Source organism: Cyanistes caeruleus, chromosome 1 (assembly GCF_971803275.1).
Source record: "Cyanistes caeruleus chromosome 1, bCyaCae1.hap1.1, whole genome shotgun sequence".
NCBI classification, from domain to species: Eukaryota; Metazoa; Chordata; class Aves; order Passeriformes; family Paridae; genus Cyanistes; species Cyanistes caeruleus.
In genome coordinates this window covers 47,189,236-47,208,615 of record NC_141701.1, presented here as the reverse complement: position 1 = coordinate 47,208,615, position 19,380 = coordinate 47,189,236, and the positions used below count along the sequence as shown (strand labels likewise).

At 43.3% G+C, this 19,380-nt stretch overlaps 1 protein-coding gene across 2 annotated transcripts in view; it reads left to right on the top strand.

The window, feature by feature from the left end:
- Positions 1–16,127, top strand: part of CABLES1 (Cdk5 and Abl enzyme substrate 1) — a 70,762-nt gene extending 54,635 nt beyond the window's left edge. For both annotated transcript variants that reach the window (XM_086890386.1, XM_086890385.1), the window contains 4 exons: positions 727–830; positions 10,173–10,279; positions 11,207–11,414; positions 12,979–16,127. In XM_086890386.1, the coding sequence (XP_086746512.1) occupies positions 727–830; positions 10,173–10,279; positions 11,207–11,414; positions 12,979–13,119 (560 nt within the window). In that variant the 3' untranslated portion in view covers positions 13,120–16,127. The remainder of the gene's footprint in view (positions 1–726; positions 831–10,172; positions 10,280–11,206; positions 11,415–12,978) is intronic.
- The last annotated feature ends 3,253 nt before the right edge of the window (positions 16,128–19,380 follow it).

Below are 19,380 nucleotides of genomic sequence, written 5' to 3'. Positions count from 1 at the left end.
CATGTGTTTTAGTCCCCCCATGAGCTTAAACTAAATAAGATACAGTCTTCTGTTGCGGGTGCAACACAGCTTATTCCATATTTGCTTAGAAAGCTTGTCTGTGGAGGATGGAAATTACATAAACAAGCACGCTGGTCGTATCGACAGCCCTGATGGCACCCAGCATGCCTCCTCCTGTCAGCAGCATTGTTTGTCCCTCCTGCACCAGGCTCGTCCTTACCTTCCTTTGCTATGGAAAATTTACAGTGGCAACACAGTAGTCATAATCTGAAGGTGTAAATTCCGCTTGTGACCTTTGTTAGGCTGGAAAGGGCTGTGTTTACAAAACCGGACACAAAACATAAGCCAAAGCACTATATGCTTAAAATACTTTGGCATGATAAATGAAACAAATCAAAACATCTGCTTGAACAGATGAAAACTTGCTGCCAGGAATAAAAGTCACTATGGAGCTTTATGTAATTCTGAAGTTCTCTAAGCCCTAAAATTCACATTTACCGGGTAATTTGTAAGCTCTAGGTCCTCTATATCTTGGCAAATCGTGTTAGTACAGAAATACTTAGAGTTGTCAAGACTTAGAGCAATTTTTCATCTCTTTAAAAAATCTTGAATGGAGATAAAATTGTGCATTATCTGTGAATTCATTTGCCACTTCTGTTAAGTCCAGAGATTTCTTGGTGTAATGAATTCCTCTCAGAATTCTATATCTAAATTGTTGTTTTATAGGTAGCGACCTGGGAGACTTTGTTGAATACGACCCAAATCTTTTAGATGATCCCCAGTGGCCATGTGGCAAACATAAGCGGGTTTTAATATTTCCTTCCTATATGGTAAGTGATTCTGTGTAGGACAGAGAAATTCCAGTAACAAAATCCTGAAGGTGGAGGCTTCCTTTGGCAGTATTTTAAGAAGACTGTTATTATTTTTAATCTACTAATAAGAGCTGTTCGGAATGCTTTGTTCTAAATGACAGTTACTTCTCAAGACATGTTAAAACAAACTTGTGGAGGTATTACAAAAGCAAACACTTTTATTACTGCTGTATTTCATAAATGCTTTAGATGAAAGGCTTGTTCAAACAATGCACTCATTCTCTGGCATTCAGAGGAAAATATATACTTCCTCAAACTGGCACCTATTACAAAATAGGAAGATGCCCATTGGGGTTTTTCTGAAGTCATGAAGTTACTCTGTGTTTTGATGCTAATCATTCACTTCTCTGAGCAGCTTGGTTTCCCAGGTATTTATTTAACCATGGGAGAGTCCTTCCTTTAATTGCAGCAATTATGTGCAGAGCCTGTATATTTCTCACTGTATCCAAACTCTTGACAATACAGACACATAACTGTTCCATGGTCTGTGCTCTGACTGAATGTTTTCTGTGGTGAGAGACTTCTGTAGCCTTTTGGTTTTTTTTGATTGCTCCAAGTCTGTAGATTAATATGGGAGGACTGTTGCAGGATGCAGTGCAGTCACACACATGTGAGCCTGTATCTGTCTGGGTTATATATCCAGAGTAATAATAGGCAGTAGGAAAAAGATTTATTTCTTTTTCCCCCAAAGTGGTGACCTACTACTCTTATCTATATACAGATATGATAGGATTTGAAACACTGAGGTCTAAAATGTTGTCCATGTTCTTGTTTAATTTGGAACAGAAGACACTATTTAAGAAACTGCTAATGTATGTAAAGGTACAGCCTTTGTATGTTCTCATCTGCCCCCCATCCCAGGGGAAATTTGGCTCTCCTTCTTTATTAGGTGCTCCTTCTTCAAAATAAGCTCTAAGTGTTTCATGGGGATTGAAGATTATCTCCTTGCTAGCAGGAATGTTCTGTCTGTTGCACACAGAGGCTTAATTGAGTTCTGAAGCTGTGTTTATTCTAGATTTTCAAATGGGAAGTCAAGAATGTCCTCTGCTTACTTGCTGCCGGTTTTCCTTTAAGGGTCGGCGAGCTATTTTTTTGGCATTTCTGTAGCTTTTATAGCAGCTGCATCTGTGTGGGAAAATACTTGTCAGGTTTTGATATGGTTACTGTCATGGTCAGGGAACTGTCTTCCCTCAAGGAGAAAGACATTGTTAGCCAACATCCAAAGGGAACATAGCTCTAGCAGTCATGGCTGTGTTTCTGACCTTCCTCAGGCTGTGAGTGTCTGCCTGGTCCCCTAAAATCACCTGAGATCTTTGATCCCTTTTTAACTTGATGTTCTCATGGACATAGTTAAGTGAGTCAAAATGGGGCAGCCAGGATGGCATCCTGCAAGGAAGTTCTCCATCCAGGAGAGGGTATTCAGTGCCACTTTTCTCTGTATGTTGGTTGACCAAAGCATTTCAAAGTCTTATATTTGTACTTCTGTTGTAAAAAGGAGCTGCCTGGGGATTTGAAAAGAGGTATGACTAGATGCCCTAAAGGTGAAAAATGGACTTCAAGGACAGTTATTTAAATCAATGTCATTGTTTGTCTACAATATATCTGCATTGACAGGGATCTCCCTGATTTTTAATTTTCTCTAGGGATTAATTGCTGCTGTGTCTGAAACAATGTCTTATTTGACAGCTGAGGGTTTTTTTCCTGAATTTGCCTTCCAGACATCACTTCTTCAGCACTGCCTGAGGGTCTGTGGGATTCCCATCTCCCTTTCTGAATGCAAACACTAACCTAACAAGGGTTTGAAGGACATTAAGTGCTCTGTTTCTTTTGTTGAGGGGGATCCCAGGCAGGTGCCAAGGGCTCTGTCTTTGCCTGCCCACAGCCGAAGCAGCATAGCTGTGATGCCATGCAGCAGCTGCACAGCTTTGCAAGAAACTGAAGGGTAGATGGTTGTTCTTCAGTGCTCAGCTGAAAGATTTTATAATGTGCTGGTGCTTCTTTCAGCCAAGAGAAGGGAGAAAAAGTAGTGCTGGAGTGTCCTGGGAGCTTGCAGGTTAAGTAGGATTTTTCAGTTTGGGCAAAGGCTTGTTCACAGAGCCGAATATAAGGCCATATTTGCCATGTAGGAGACTTTACTCACATCTGTTATAGGCTTTCCTGACTCTACTGGCATTCCCTCCCCCTCTCCCTGCAGTTCACATCAGTGTGAGCAAGAGCTTAATAGGTTCATAATTCCAAGTAATTTATCCCCCCCCAGATATAAAAATCGGTGCACACCGCAATTAAAGCAGATTGCGGTACAGGGCCAAAGAGAGACCTGTGGTCTTTTTCTGACCATGCAGAGCCACTGCAGCAGTGCCAGCCCTCTGCCAAGTGCCTGCAGAGGCCGGGAGCTGGGTGGAATCTGGCTGTAATTGCTGCCTCTCGCAAGTGCTGGAGCAGCTGAGAGCGGCTCTGATGTCAGCGCCCAGCATTTTGTTGTGCGTGGAGAGCTGCAGCTTGTAATCAAAGTTTCGTTACTTGGCCAGGATTTAGCATTAATGCTTGACAGCTGCAAGCTTGTAGATATTCCCCTCACCCCTCCTTATGGATGTCAGAGCAGTTAATGGGGGGAAGGTGTGGAAGAGGAGTGGATGCTGGGCTGCGTCACTGCCTGCGGGATAGAGCTGCATGCACTGATATTACTCCCATGAGCCTGGCTTGTGCTTTGCAGGCCAGGATTTCTCCTCTGGGAGAGCTCTGTTGAGATCTGTGTGAATGCTGCATCAGTAAACACTGCAGGCTTTATCCCGAGGCATAAGACAGACAAAATGTGTGGTTGGTCCAGCTTGGAGTTTACTCAGAAATACATGCAACTCTGTGTGCTCAATTTTTGTGGAGCCTGAATTTATCATCACTGACGTTGACTTTATAGTCTTTTAATTTTACTGAGCTGAATTAGCCCTGACTCTTGCAGAGAAGTGTTAGCTGCAGGTCCTCAGCTGTTTTCAAGGAGAAGCTGAGCTTCCTCCTTGCAGATGGCTCTGGGGAAGCAGAAGTGCTTTTGGTTTGGTCTGGGTTTTTTTGTTTTGTTTTGTTTTGTTTTGTTTGGGTTTTTTCTGAGTTTTTTTTTGTAATGAAGTCCTAGGCTTAACAGAGCATACACTTCCCTGTTGCATTTCTAAAAGTAATACCCATAAATTGCCTGTCAGGGGACAATTCTGAAAGTATTCTTCAATACTTTCCCAATACAAGTTCTATGACTTGTATTAATTGTATGAGTTGTATTCAAACTCTAGTCTGCCCTGGAGAAATTATTTCATTTTGTGTTGTCTTTGTAGGAGAGTCTGCAATCTCTGCCGCAATATAAACAGTAAGAGATAGAAAAAATTCATGCTGGGGGGTGGGGGGGAAGGGAAACATCATGTCATGGTTAACAGATGTCTTCCTGGCTGATACTGCTAAAACAGGAATTTGTGCAGATTCTTAAATCTCTCTAGAACAGGAACTTTATCTACCAGACTAAGCACTAATTTCTTTCCTCGAATCTCATGTTGGCTAGCATACGTACAGACTCATCAATGTCCCCCCGGTCTCTCTGCATTCTTTCCAGCAGAAACTCCTTCTGTGCTGATCTAGAAAACTCATTCTCAACAGGCTTGAGGCTGTGTTGGTGACACAGGAGCATGCTAGCTGGTCACTGTGTGCTGCCAAAACTTGCAGCAGAAGAAGGAAAGCCCAGATCAGCAGCATGTTAACTTTGAGTGACCCTTCTGTAGTCGCATCCCTGAAATATCCATCTATATCTGTGCTCAAGGGATACACGTGGAATTAGGTTTGGGTACTGAACTACAATGTCAGCGTGTTGGTTTAATTATATAAAAGCAAATTGACATCTCCACACCACTGATGAAAGAAGCATGTCACAAAAGTCTGCAGAGCTGTTGCAGTGCCTGTCTGGCAGCCTGCACTTGGCAGGTACTGTGTTAGTGGTGAGCACAGCCGGGCTGTGTTACCTAATATTAGTCCTCCAGTGTGATTTTAAAATTAGAACTGCTTGCTGCCCCAGCCCTTTGGTCTAACAAAAGCCCTGCATGATGATATAATGCATTTGGTCTCTCGTTCCCCCGTTCTGTCTTTCACAAGGAGCACCAAGGTCAGGCAGACTCCACTGCAGCCAGTGTCCTTCAGTGCTGTCACCCTGTTCTTCAAGCCACTTCCGTAGCTGTATAATAAGTATCTCCAGACTGCTTTTTTATCAGCTACTGACCTTGTACCCAAAAGTCTCAGGGAGCAGAGGATAGCAGTGATAGATAATCATATATAAATCTTGTGCTCTATGCATCTGACTCTAGTAAACAACTATATTGAGAATAATTCCATAGTGTTAACAATATAAAATAAACTGGTTTCCATCCATGTACTTAATTACAAAGAGGCAGTTTGGAGACTATTTGCCTTGTGAAATTCAAAATCTTTCAGTTTAAGGTCCTTGAATGTTAATAACTTTGTAACAACAGAAACGTCTTATTTTAGACTTACCTTTTCCCTTTTTAGAATTTTATTTATAATTTGGAATAACTCCCATTTCCCATCATAGTTTAAAATCTCCTCTCTATTAGGATTTCCCATAAATATGCATCATAAATCATAAGTATATGAATTAGGTTACTAGCAGTTGACAGGTACGTAGCAGGTCACCTAAGGGATGCATTAAGGTAGTCAGACAGTGCAGAGTTATTGACTGCTTTCCTCTTCTTGTGTGGCTGAGAACTTATCAGTGACCTACCAAAACGTCTGTTTCAGGTATCAGTCTTCTGTCTGCTCTCTGTGAAGTAGATTTACCAGGGGTACACAGTAACAACAGCTGAAGAGAGCCTATCATACATCTTTCATTTTATTCACCTATTTTATTCTGATTTTATCCTTCTTAAGCTAAGAGATAGAGGCATCCAAGCCTAGATCATCTTCTACTGGTTGCGTGCCAAAGTAGGATTTATTTTCAACAATATTTCATCCTGCCAGTCTTTCCAACCATTTCAGGCATTCTCTCTCCTCTCATATTTATGAAACTATGTATACAGCTTTCCTATGAGAAAGCAGCTGCTTGAAAACGCTTGTGAATAGCACGCGAGCTGAGCTCCCAAGTTCAAAACTGCCAGCCACGCAAAAAAGTGTGCAGAGTAGAGACTTGGGCCGAAGCATTTATCACGCTGTCCAGGCATCTGTCAGCTGCCATATATCAGGGCTTTCATTTGTCTTGTGCAGCTTCCATTGCCAAAGTAAAATATACATACACAGATTTGTATACAGGGAATGTAACAGAGCCTACGAAGGAGTTTTGCTGAATGCTGAACTGAAATGTGTTCCGTGCAAATAAGCTGTGAGAAACGAGACAGACGGTTCTGGATGACAGAAGTTAAAAACACTGGAGATTAGAGTATGAGACAGTTTAGTAGTTCCCAGTGCCTTGTTCGTGAGTCTGACAGCTCTGGGAGTACAGAGTGCCTGCCTGGTAGGGAATAATATTATGTATAAGAAAGCATGTTTGGATAGAGAAAAGCTGTGCTCCTTTTAGGGAAATATTTGAAAACCCTTCATGAAATTTGGAGCATCAGTATTACCAGAGCCCTGACCCAGGCAATACCAGAATTGTCCTGGATAGACAGTCTTGTGTTTTCCTTCACATGGCAGCTTCATGTGGACCATGCAGGCAGATCAAGTGCAGTGATGTGGCCTAAAACAGAAGAGAAGCGTAAACGCTGAGCAGGGAGCAGGCACAGAAGGATGATGTTGTGTCCAAGCCCTCTTTTGTCAGATCCCAGCTGGTTCTTGTGGGTTGCTAGACCACCCCAGAGCTTTCTTCCACTCCCTTACTGGTGGGCAGGGGCAGCAGAGGGGGTTGCTGCTCTGTGGCCAGCTGTTTGTAGGGTGCAGGAGATACCCTGGGCAGGTTCAGGACTGGGGACCAAGATTCCTATGTAGCCTCATGAGTGCTGTGCCCCAGCAACAGGGGGTACTCAGGTGTCTGCTCAGAAACCATTTGGAAGGGTAGCTGATTTGATCACTCAACAGATGCTACCATTACCCAGCATTGCTTTTAAACTACTTCTCAACAGATATTTTCTAGGAGTATTTTCTGCCTGCCTCTCTGCTGGGCATTTCTGTAGGTATCAGCTGGACAAGCAGCATCCTGTTGCTCAGTGTTCAGCTTCTGCAGCAGCTGTGAAGGAAAAAAAAATCAAGGGACAAAAAAGTAAACTTGCACAAGTCCTTTCCTTGAGAATAAGAGCAGTTAGCTGAGCTCTCCAGCATGGCACTGACAAGATGAGGCAGCTGCCTTAGAGCCAGTGTGTTCAAACATGCTGCCGTTATCCTGTTACATGAATCAAAACCAGCACACACCAGCTTTCATCTGGATTTCATTACTGTGATTTGTATTGTAGAGACTGTTGTCTCACAGGAAGCGGCAGTATTCAGAGTTGGAGAGGGGGAGATCCTTATCAACAGGACAGAATTGACAAATCTCCATGTTTAAAAATAACCATACCTCTTTACTCTTCTCAGTTTTAAGCTGTCTGCTTAGTCTCAAGCCTCTGAGCACTTTGCTTTAAATGAAATTTTTTAAAAGAGCTTTTCTCCTTCCAGAGAGAATGTAGCTGAATTCTGGCAAACCTCCCACAGGCTGGAGGAGTCCCAGGTAAAACAAGTTGGTGCCTGCAGAGCAGGGAAAGGTGCATCCCAGGGGGCTGCTGCTGCAGCTGAGTGGCAGAGCCCAGGGCCCGCTCCCCCTCTGCACAGTGGCCCCCAGAGCCACCCTGACACCCACTTGTTAGAGCTGAAAGCAGCTGAAGTTTGGTGTCTGGCACAACTCCTGTGCAGCCCTTCAGCCGGGTCTGGAGGATGGACAGGCCCTCCCTCCCTCTGCTGCTGTGCCCTTTCTGTGGGGAAGTGGTTTCTGTTGTGCACATAAGCAAAAGAAGAAGATAACCTGGAGAGAGCTAAAAGCAAGTTAATTAAGATAAAACTGTGAGCTCTGTGGTAATGAAGAACAAACAACGGGCCCTTAGGTAGTGAAGCATGAAATAAAGTGTCAGATAGCTTTGCACAGTAACACTGATCTCCCTATTTGTAGGATTGTCCAAGACAACTGAAAAATACTGGTAGTAACTAAAATCATCTTTACATTTAATAGGAAGTATCTGGTTAGCGTTGTTTGGCTCTGTAAGCAAGAGCAGCATGAACCCATGTTTCTATACCCTGAGTAGCAGATAGCAGTGGTCTAAATTAGATGTGGCTTGTTTTAGTGTCCTCTTGCAGCAACACCAAGAGGAAGCCTCTTAACACATAAAACTCCCAGTGTATCTGTACATCAGCAGCACCCAGCTTGCTGATGATCCTTTGGCAACAATACCAAGGAGCAGGCAGGCAGGCTGCAACATTCCAGGGAAAGAAGGGAAAAGGGGTAGTTGTTAAGATCTTAATTCTTCTGCTTTAGAGGTCTGAGGCCTGCCAGGTGAGATGAAGCATGTCAGAAGCTGTCTGCAGTGAGGAGCCACGGCTGCACAGTGTGTGCATTCATCCTTCCAGCCTCAGTGGGGGTAAAACCAGGCAGGCCCACACATTCCATTGAAGGCTTTCCCACTGATCTTGGGTAGGGCAAGGCTTCTCCTCCCGGTCTTTTCCTCTCTTCCTTTTATTCAGGTGTGGCAGCACATTGCCTGCTTCAGCATCAAGGCAGCTTATGAATTTTTAACCTCAGGGGCACTGCACTGTCTGCCTGAACCTGCAGTCAGACTCATCCATACACATGCAGGGATGCAGGTATGGCTGAAGAGTGTTGGTGTGGCAGAATGGCCCATGTTTTAAAACGTGTTCATGACCATAACAACATCCCGTGGCAAAAACTTGGGCTTTTCCTCTCTATTATGTTTGCCTCAAATACTGCTGGGTACTATTCAGGGGAAACACACACTCTGCTCTGTTTTGAAGTCCTACTATGTCAGTACCATATCTCCTAAATAAAGTGCAGGAAAAGTTAGGTGTGTTTTATACTCCTTCATGCTTATTTTGGAAACAGAGAACAACATGACTGGATAAAGGGAATTGTCTGGTTTCTCTCTAGAGCCATTGCACTTGTTATTCCCCAAGCCCTTCCATGTATTATTTTAATTATAAAAAAAAAGTCTGAAAGCATATTCAGACAGTCTTTTTGGCTGATTTCAATTCCCATGAGGATATATTACAACAGAGCTCCATCTTCTATAAGGGCATAACGTACAGCAAGGGTTTTGCATGCCTCTTTCCACCTCTTGTTGTTTGGTGTTAACAGCCCTTTGCCATAATACAGATTAATCAAAACCAGAAGGGAAATACTGTTTTATGAGCAGGAGAAATCACTGCATTATCCACTGCTGCTCTTTTACACGCTTGAGGCTGGCAGGGAGCTGCTGGATGCCTGGGGGACCAGGCTGTCCCCCAGGTGCCCAAGCTGGGGCTCCTCTCCACTTCTGTCCAACGGGCAGAACTGCCGTAGCTTGGAAGAGAATTTGCACATTCCCAAAAGAAAGGTTGGTTTGTTGTTGAGCTGATAGATTTTGGCCAGGTGAATGATGACAGAAGATTTGGGCAGAGTGCTATCTGAACAAAGACTAAGGGAACAAGAGAAGTGCTGGACACCCACAGATGCAGGTGCTGTGTTGGCCGGGAGAACTCTGCAAATTGAGGAGATTCCTTAGGCTGGAATAGGAAGCCCAGAGGAGACAGACAGCTGTACACTTTGAATGTTGTCCTTACTCTTTTGTCCATTTGCTGCCTAACTTACCGCAGCACTGCTGCCTTCCACTCTGCTGAGTGACCTGCCATACAAGCTGATTACTCACTTTATCATAAATGTATGCTACAGCAGTCAAAATTTGTTTAAAAATGGTTTCTTTAAAGAATCAATTTGAGAGAAACTCAGAATGGATCTCAGAACCACATAGAGGTATGCACCAGAATCTAGTCATCATATCAGTTATTGTGATGATTTTTTTTTATCTTACAAGACTTCTCAGGTGGGTTTCATCCACACACATTTATCTTAAACTCACCCTTAGCAATACATGGAGGAAGCTAATGAGGTATGTATTGTTCAAGGCTTGAACAGGTTACTTGTTTTGTCAGCCACAAATAAATAGTTGCCTTGGTTCAGACTTCATTTTCCTGTCTGCTGAAAGCATTGGGACTGACTGGCACTTGTTTGGGATTTCCTGTTTCTGGGAATCGAGTGATCTTCTTTGTTACAAACTAAAAGTAATTTTCTCTTGACGTGTGTTACAGACCACGGTCATAGACTACGTGAAGCCATCAGATCTCAAGAAGGACATGAATGAGACTTTTAAGGAGAAGTTCCCTCACATCAAGCTAACCCTCAGTAAAATAAGAAGGTATGTTGCAAAGCTCAGTAAGGCTGCAACGTGATGCAGCTGTCTCACATGTCAGTGCAATTCCTGCTGTACATGAGAGGAAGCACAGCTCTGATTGATCTCCCAGGAGCAGTGACCAGCAGAGGTGCAGAGTAAGTCAGATGATTGCTTTGATTACTGGGATGAGTAAACAGGATAGAGGAATGTGCAAACATGCACTGGTCAGGTGTCAAACACAGCATCTAACAGGATGAGGATGAGAGCTGGGCATGCACTATATTAAAATACTCAGAAAAATAACACAGGAGTCTCTAAGCTCATGGCACTTGGCTTAAAAAGAGACTGAGGAAAGAGAAGTGCTGACTTTTGTGCCTTGGCCAGAAGCAAAAAGAGTAGTTGGCTTCACAGCAGAGTTGTAATATTCCATCTCTGTTTCTGGTGTAGCAGGCTAGACATACTGCTCCACTGAAGTAATGATAATTTCATTTGACCCTAGTGGCCAGAAGGACACTGAGCCACACTGCTCAGTAACCAGGCAGTGCTGCAGTAGATGGACAGAACTGTCAGTTTGGATTTGACCGACCATATCCTGCAGCAAAAGCAGCATACAGAGCACCAGTAATGAAAATGGTATTATGATATAAATATATATACGCTAAACAAATGTATGCAGTGTAGGACCTCTGATAAAATATTGTTGCTAAAAATGTCAGAGCTTTTTTGGTTGCTTTTATAGTTCGACACAACTGTCTTTTGGGGGCAGTGGGGGTGATGTGAAAATTTGCCATGAAATGTGCCCCCAAAACAGAATAAGGGTATCTGCCCAGCAAATTATGTTTTCCCTGCCATTTGACTCAGGAGGAATCTCTGAAAGCATGGCTCTTAGGGTGAAAGGAGAAATGCTTTAAAATTCACCTCACGGCATATTTGTCTGGTCTCTTTACTCAGCTTGAAGAGAGAAATGCGCAAGCTTGCTCAAGAGGAATGTGGTTTTGAAGAGCCCACAGTGGCCATGGCCTTTGTCTACTTTGAGAAGCTCGCTCTCAAGGGGAAGCTGAACAAGCAGAATAGAAAGCTTTGTGCTGGAGCTTGTGTTCTTTTAGCAGCCAAAATTGGCAGTGACCTCAGAAAACATGAAGTCAAGCATCTTATAGATGTACGTATCTATAGGACTCCAGTGTTCCATCTGCATGAAGTGCCAGTGTGTGGTCTGTGCAAGTCTGTTTGTCAGTGGACATGCTCTCCTCTAGGCTTCCAGCTGTACAGCCAGCTGAATATCTTTTCTTGTTACGCATTTTTGTGGAAGCAGTAGTGATCAATGTCCCTGCAGAGGTGTGGGAAGCTTGTTGATGGGATAGAAGGTCCTGGTGTCAGATGCTGTGAGGTTTGAGGTGCATCTGACTGTCGTTCTGGCAATGCAAGGCACCAAGTGAACCTTCAGGCAATTAATTTTGCTTTTAATTGTGTTTTCAGGAGTGTCAGTAAGGATTCTCCTTTGGGAATTAAATGCAGATACTAATTTCAAATGGAGTCCAGTAGACATTTGTATTTCTTTTGTCAAGTTCAGCTTTTGGGTGAGAAAGCCTAAGGAGGTGTTCCCATTAGAACACCTCAGTCCTGATGTTTTTTGCAGGGGGTGGGTCTTCTACCCACTTCACAAGAAAGAGGTAACATGGGGGTGTTATGTCATAATCCTCTGCAAGCACCTAGGTACCAATCTGATTTAATGCTACAGAAAGTTAGGCTGGTGTCTTGGTATGTGGCTACAACCAGCTCACTCACTGGAAGAGACATGGGATCATGGATGGGAGGCAAGGCTGGACTCATGCCCTCCTCCTGCAGTCACAGAGCTGGGCTGACAGTCAGTTTGTTAGAAAGCCCTCTGAATAATTACAAATTTAAAAAAAAAAATCGGCCAAGTGGAACTAGAAGATCTGGCCTCTCTTGCTATCTTGAAACATTGGCCCATCCATAAGACATTGAACTTTGCAGTAGACCCAGTGGGCAGAGAAGTAGCAAGCCAGGGAGATCCTAAGAGGATGAGGGGTGGAAATATCCCTGAGCAATTGGTTACAAGCCTGCTTGTAGCATCCACATCCGGTGAAAACACCAGAACCAATGGGAGGTTTAGGACCTTACAGCGCAAAAACAACTATAAAACCCATCTCATCCCTCCTGAGGATAGCAGTTTCTATTATTCACTGTTCTTATGACACCTTCTGCCTCAGAAGTATTAAAATCAAATTGTGGCAGAATCATTTCCCCAACAGGGCGTTGTAGCACAGCCTAACGCTGAAAGGAAAACTAGTGATTTCAAGGAGTGCAGGAAATTTGTGGACAATTACAAGATGCGTGTCTTCCATTACACAAGTGATTTTGATGTTTGCATGAAGCCAGGAATTTCCTGTTGCTGCAGTGGTAATCGCTGTGATTGTTAGAAGATGTATCTGCTCACAGTGGAATGAGTGAAGTGACGAACGTGTCAGAAATAGCACGGCTGGCTGAGCTCTATGAGTTCACCTTCACAGTAAGGATTGGGTACATCCAGTTCACACAGCTCTGATTTCCTAAAGCTACAGCCATGCAAGTCGATCAGGACAGAAGTTTAATGACAGCAGCATGCGTGTTTTGAATAATGTCATTTGTGGGAAAGCTCTAGAAAGGCAAACCCTCGTTGAATTTTTGTTAATTTGTTTTTTTCCCCTCGGCTGTGGTTGCAGAAACTGGAAGAGAAGTTCCGGCTGAACAGGCGAGAGCTGATCGCCTTCGAGTTCCCGGTGCTGGTGGCCTTGGAGTTCGCTCTCCACCTTCCCGAGCACGAGGTGATGCCGCACTACAGACGCTTGGTGCAGAACTCCTAGCGCTGGCTGCCCGGTGGGGAAGGGGCTCCCGACTGTTCCCGCTTGGCTCTCCCGAGCCGCAGTTACTACTGGAAATGCAAAATCAGACTCCTAACACTTCGCTCTCTCTCCCCCCCTAAAACAGTTTTTCTGGCTACAGGAAATACCGCATCGACTCTTGGCTTTGACGAATTTATGTATCGTTACTTTCTCAAAGCAGGTGAAGACTGAGCTGTTGGTAAATAGTTCACGTGCTGAAACTGGGTGGCAACTGACCCTACCTGTAGGGACTACAGCTATAAAAGTAGGCAAAAATTAGAAGGGCAGCCTCCATGACCACCCCTCTCTTCATCACACAAACCCTGGAAGCCCACTGAGTGCATTCTCGTAGCGCTTTTTCTACAGACCTGCTGCAAATTCCAAGAGGACTTCTTAAAGTGCAAAAGCTTTTAAAGAAGATATCTTCACTGTGTCAAAAAGAATGTGCCAATCTATTTTTGTATCAGCAATTGAAAGTGCACTTTTTCCTGTGGGGTATTTGTGTGTGTATCCGTGTGTGTGTGTGCGTGTGCGACGCCGAACTGATCTCAGTCCAGGTGGTTGGCTTAGCTGTTTCCAAGTGTATCAGATGGTGAAGATCAAGGTGACCTTACACGTTTACTTCTTGAAAAATGTAACTACTGGAAAAGTGGTAAATGGGATCATTTTTGGACACTTGGGTTTTTTTATTCTCTGATCTTTCCAACATTGTACCATTGAAAGGATTACACTACTACTACTACTACTGCGAGAGAAGGATCAGCAACTGACCTTAAGTTTTCAGTCATGTTTGTGGTAAAGATGAAAGCATTAGTATAAGATTTCTGTGTCATGTTTTTTAAAAATATCTTGTGTTAAGCCACATGCATATTTTTAACCTTCGCACTTTTCCCACTGTGGAGATGGTTAGACTTGCACTCTGTAGTGTTGTATTTCTGTGCTCTATGTTAGAGTGCGTAATAAGCACATTTATTGTGCTCTATCTTAAAACAGTGTTTTATTAAAAAAAAAAAAAAAAAGAGTAGGGCTCAGCAGTATAACGGGTGTCTTAAGGCTCCAACAGCAGGGGCATCAGCCATTATAGTTTTGGGGTTTTAATTAGGATTGACTGTGCAAAACCTAAAATCTGTGCCCATTGAGATTCAGTTCCTTTAGACATTGCAGTACTGGAGTTTTATGGTAAAACTTCTTGCAGCTTCCCTGGTTCTGACTGGACACCCAGAGAGCTCACAGGCATTATCCAAGCTCTTGATGCTATATGCACACAAAGCTGATGCCTTGCTGATGACATGGTTCAATTGCTGTAATCATGTGGGATTCCACCCCTGCCCAATCTTCTCCTGTGCTGGTTCACTTACCAAGCCTTGCCCTCAATGTGCCCCACATGGATCCACTAAAGTCAAGTTATTACATTTGTGGTAATTATAAAATAAATAATAGTCTCAACTGTGAGATTTCAGCTGAAGCCTTACCTCTCTAAGTTTAGGAGTGCTTGCTCAGAGTATGGAAAGGGCTTGTGAGCAGAACGCAGAGAAGTGGGACATACCAGAGGATGCAAACACACTAATGCTTACTTTCTTTCACTCTTACTTTAATCAGTTTTACTATTTCCTTCAGTTAGGCCAGGAAACATCCAGTTTCTTTACCAGCTTTGATTCCTTTAAATTCTAGTATGAAAAAAGCCTGCATACAGTTGCTCTACAAGATCTGGAAAGGTTACACGTCAGGACAAACGGGGAGTTTGTTTGATGCTACTGCTCTTCCCCCATTCTAAAGGGGCGGGTGACTATACTAGCTTACAGTTATTATTAATACTTACCTGATTACTGATATAGATACATTCCAACAGGGTTGGGGAGGAGGGGATGAAGAGGAAAGTGTGCACTTAAACCTTCCCAGTGTAACACCCCGTGTCGCTGGCACGCGTCACTCAGCCAGCTGCAAAGTGAAGGGAGGGAGGCCCTTGACAGCACTCTTACTCCCTCCTCCTTCTTCTCCTGGCCCCCACACAGCCATGGAACAGTGAAGCCAAGAGCCTGGAGCACACCTGGAGCCTGCTGCTGCCTTGCTGGTTTATTCAGACCAAAAAGGCAGTGGGTGTAGTGTGGACCTATGATCCAAAACAGTCTGTGGGTCAGCTAGGAGGGCTTCCGCCCTTGGCCCTATCCCTTTCCACCCAAATTGTGTATATACATTCAAGATTTGTTTCTGATTGCAGAGATCTGTTTCTAATAGCCACCACACAAGACTAAGCAGAAGCTTTACCTTTCCACAAAGGCTTCTCCCTTTTGCTTTTGAGTCTGATTTTTTTTTCTTATATTGCTTTATAGCATTGCAGGGAAAAAGCAAATTGTGATTGCAAGATGCAGACTAAAGAATGACAGTCTTACAGTAGTCTTTAGAGATGCTATTGAATCAAGCTGTCACATTTTTTGCCTTCTGTGCTGCTACCCAACCCTCATCTACAGTTTACACAGATTTCTGGGATGAAATCTGATTGCTGGAGACTTTCTGCTTTTCATTGTCGTTGCTGTTGTTTTGGGGGCGGAAAAGGGTTTCAGAGTGATGTTCAGTTACAGTTTGAATGTGGAATAAACACTTAAGGTGGTGATGATGTTGCACTGTTCACTTAGGAACGTATATAAAGCCATATGTTGCTAGATCTCAGAGCACAAAGCTTGGTCAGTACAATTATGATTAGGACAATGGGCAGAAGTTCCCGCCTTTTCTGCCCAACCTTGGGAAAATTCAGACTGAAGAGGTAGAGAAAATCTGTACCAAACAAAAAACATGTTGATTGTTTTCCTTTGTCTTACATGGCAATGAGTGTTGATTTACAAATGATTTTAGGTTCAACTTTAAATAGTTTGGGAAAATAATCCATTCCATATAACTTGTTCTGTTTTGAAATTATATACCGTACACTCTACCATGCAGAGTTTATTCCTTTTCTAAAAAAAAATGAATAAAATTTTAAAAAAATTGAAAAACACAGACTCCTTTCCACCAGTGACAGTATGTAAAGTGATTCTGTCTCTCATCTGTTTGTGAAAAGCGGTTTGGTTTTGTCTCCCCCTGGGACACATGGCTGCTTATTAATAAGCCAGTGGTGGTATTGCCAAAGGACCCTGGCCATCTCTCCTGGTATTCAGCTCCCTGCAGGGCCCTCTCTTCATTTTCCCTCCATTCAAGATCATAACCTTCTTCCCAGACTGTTGTTTTGGGTTTGTTGGGATTTTAAGCCCTTCTTTTTCGGCAACACCTGGAGATGCCAGAAGCAGGGTCTCTGAGTCCCAGCTGTGGGTATGCCAGAGGATGAGGCAAAGGCAGCTCCTTAGCACTATTCATACCTCATGACCCCTTGTTCACAGGAGAATTGGGAATGCATTACTTTGGTTTATCCCAGGTGGTGGTAAAACAGCCCACATGCCAGTTGTGGTTCACAAGCAGCTGCTACCTCTTTGGAGGCTGAAAGTTGTGTTTTGGACATTTGTGTGTTGCACACCCACTTACCCACCATGTGTTTGCATTCAAGATATGTTTTTTACACCTATGACAGCCCCTAAAACCAGTGCTTATCTAGGTGGTCTCACCGAACACACCCATTAGGTTGTATTTTCATTCCATGTTAATAAAGTTATGGGAAAGGTTTGCCTCTCTACCTTTACCTATCACTCCAGAGACCCACAGCTTTAAATCATATTTGTGACAATGCAAACATTACCATGATTTACACAGACTTCAGAACATTCAAACATACAGAAAAATACTTGGCAATCATTTTCCTAAGATACTTATTAGCTTGCAATGGCTTATTTGGGATAGTTTGTAACATATCTAAATGACACAACTTCAACTAATTGCTCCAGCCTCCTAAAATACAGAGCATGAGACTTGTGTGGAAGCAGTGAGGAGTGGTTTGCTAAGACAAGATTGCACCTTCCCACGATGCTAAAGGATTTTGGCACCAGGCCCCACAATGAACATGTAAAAATACACAAACAAGGTAAAAGTAGTTGAGCGAGGTGAGAGACTGAGCAATCGGAGTAACAATGCCAACATCACTAGACTGAAATCTGTCCAGGTTGCACCTCTGGGAAGGCAGGAGAGTGTGGGAAGCAGATTTGAACTTAATTTGTTGATCTCCCATTGCAAACTGCACTGCAGAGGGAGAAAAAAAGAGAGAAAAAAACATCAGGTGCGTCCTGTTGTACGTTGTATGCAAAGCAAAAAGGCCTTTGCAAAATCCTAAACTGTGATCCTTCCCACCAACTTCATGTGAACCTGTAACAGCCAGAGACCCCCACCTCAGCCTGGAGCCTGATGGTCCAGATGAGCTCAGAGGAGAGCTCTTCAGTCCCTGAGAAAAACCAACAAATATACACCCTGCCCAGACCCCAGCAGGACCAACAGAGAGAGAAGAGAAGCGATGCTTATAGCGTGGTACTGGGAAAGAGCAGGAACTGTGATCCTGGAAAATGGCCTGCACACCTTCAAAGCAAGGCAGGGGTGGACCAAGAAGCTGCTGCTGACTTGAGCAGCAAACACTAAATATTGGCTGCTATCATAAATTTCCCTTCCTACACATTCATCTAGCCTGTCATACACTCCTTTCCATAATCTTGCTAAACATCATCTTAAACCAGCTAGGACCTTTGCCTCTGTTACACTATTTAGACAGATGCTCCAGGGCTTAATTTCTCAAACATGAAGAAGTCTTCCAGTTTGCAGTCAAATTTCATTGGTGACCAATTTATACCTTTTTGAATTTATGTTATGTTTTTTCTAACTTGAAACTGAAATCTTTTCACTAAGTGAGCTTTGGGATGTGGTGCTCCTTAGCAGCAATCCTTAAAGTCCTGGAATTTAGTCAAGCAAGACACTTAAAGGAGAAAGTAGAGGTAAGAAAACAAATCCTCTCCCAGGGGCTTCCACATGTTGTGAAGTGTTGCTTTGGTTAATATCAATGGGTACAACTACTGTGGAAGAAGCTGTGCAAGTCAGGTTTTCAGAAACACTGACACAAGACCTAAACTTCCCTCATTTTCAATGCAGCAGCATCCATGAGCAATATATCCTTCTATTCCTTCTTTCACCCAAAGGGGAAGTTTCCCTCCTCTCCATTGCTTCTCTTTACCAACAGCTGGAAGGTTTTTACTCTTGAGAATTAACTGGGAGAGCAAAAGGATGAAGAGGCAGAAGGGTTTATTTACAAACTGGTATTAAATCACCCGTGTTCAAAAACAAAGACTGGTTTACCAGGAATGGAGTCTATTCATTGGTTTAGGAGAGGAATGCTGGGATTTTCTCTTAGATCTTAAGACAGAGCTTTAGCTAAACTTTTCTTTAGGCTGAAGCCTTCCAGCAAGGAAGGGTTTGGAGACATCTAGACTAGCTTAAGCCACCTGTTCTTCCCCTGTTGCTGTACCATTTTTGTTGCCCACAGGGCTGAACTGTGTTGGGGTTTCACAAAAGACAAAGGCGGTGTTTTACAGCACAAAAATGACAGGCATGACATCAGCTTTTAATCTCCCACACCAGAAGACTAAAAGAACCCTGTTCTGGTCCCTAGATTTCTTCCCATCTATTTGTGTATCAGGAATCCCTGGGAGTGTGCAGGTCTCAGCTCTTTCTCCTTATCTCACACTTCTCCAATCCTCACATACATGCAAATTAAAATAAAAAGGAGGTAAGATGGCAAATCTCAACATATTTATAGAGTGCTAAGAAAAGAGCAAGCTCACCAAAGAGTAAGCACAAGACTTTCATGCTGGTTTGCTCCCTTCTTGCAAGGAATGCTCGTGGCAGCCACTGGCTGAGGAAGCAGCACACTCGTGACGGCCTCCCCCAGCCCTTCACAACTCAACATGCTCTTAACTTAAACAGCCACTCAGTGGGGAGGGAAGATAACACTAGGAATAGATTCAGAAGAATTGCAGAGCTGAACAGGCTGCAGGAGGGAAGGAGGAATGGTTTGCAAAATTATAAATATGCATAAAACAACAGGAGGCTGTGGTTTCTAGTGATATTTTTTGTTGGCAACCAAAGAAGCATGAATATTGGGGAGGGTTTTTTGTTTAAAAAGGTAAAAAGCTAATCAAGAAACAGTAGCTGTGAAGCTTTAAAAAGACACATAGGATGCTCTTATTTCTAAACTGCTCTCATCCCACTCAGTCAAAAATGACAGAATTGCCTCCATCTGAGTTGGACTAATGGTCTAGACCGTGTTATTTCCCCAATCCC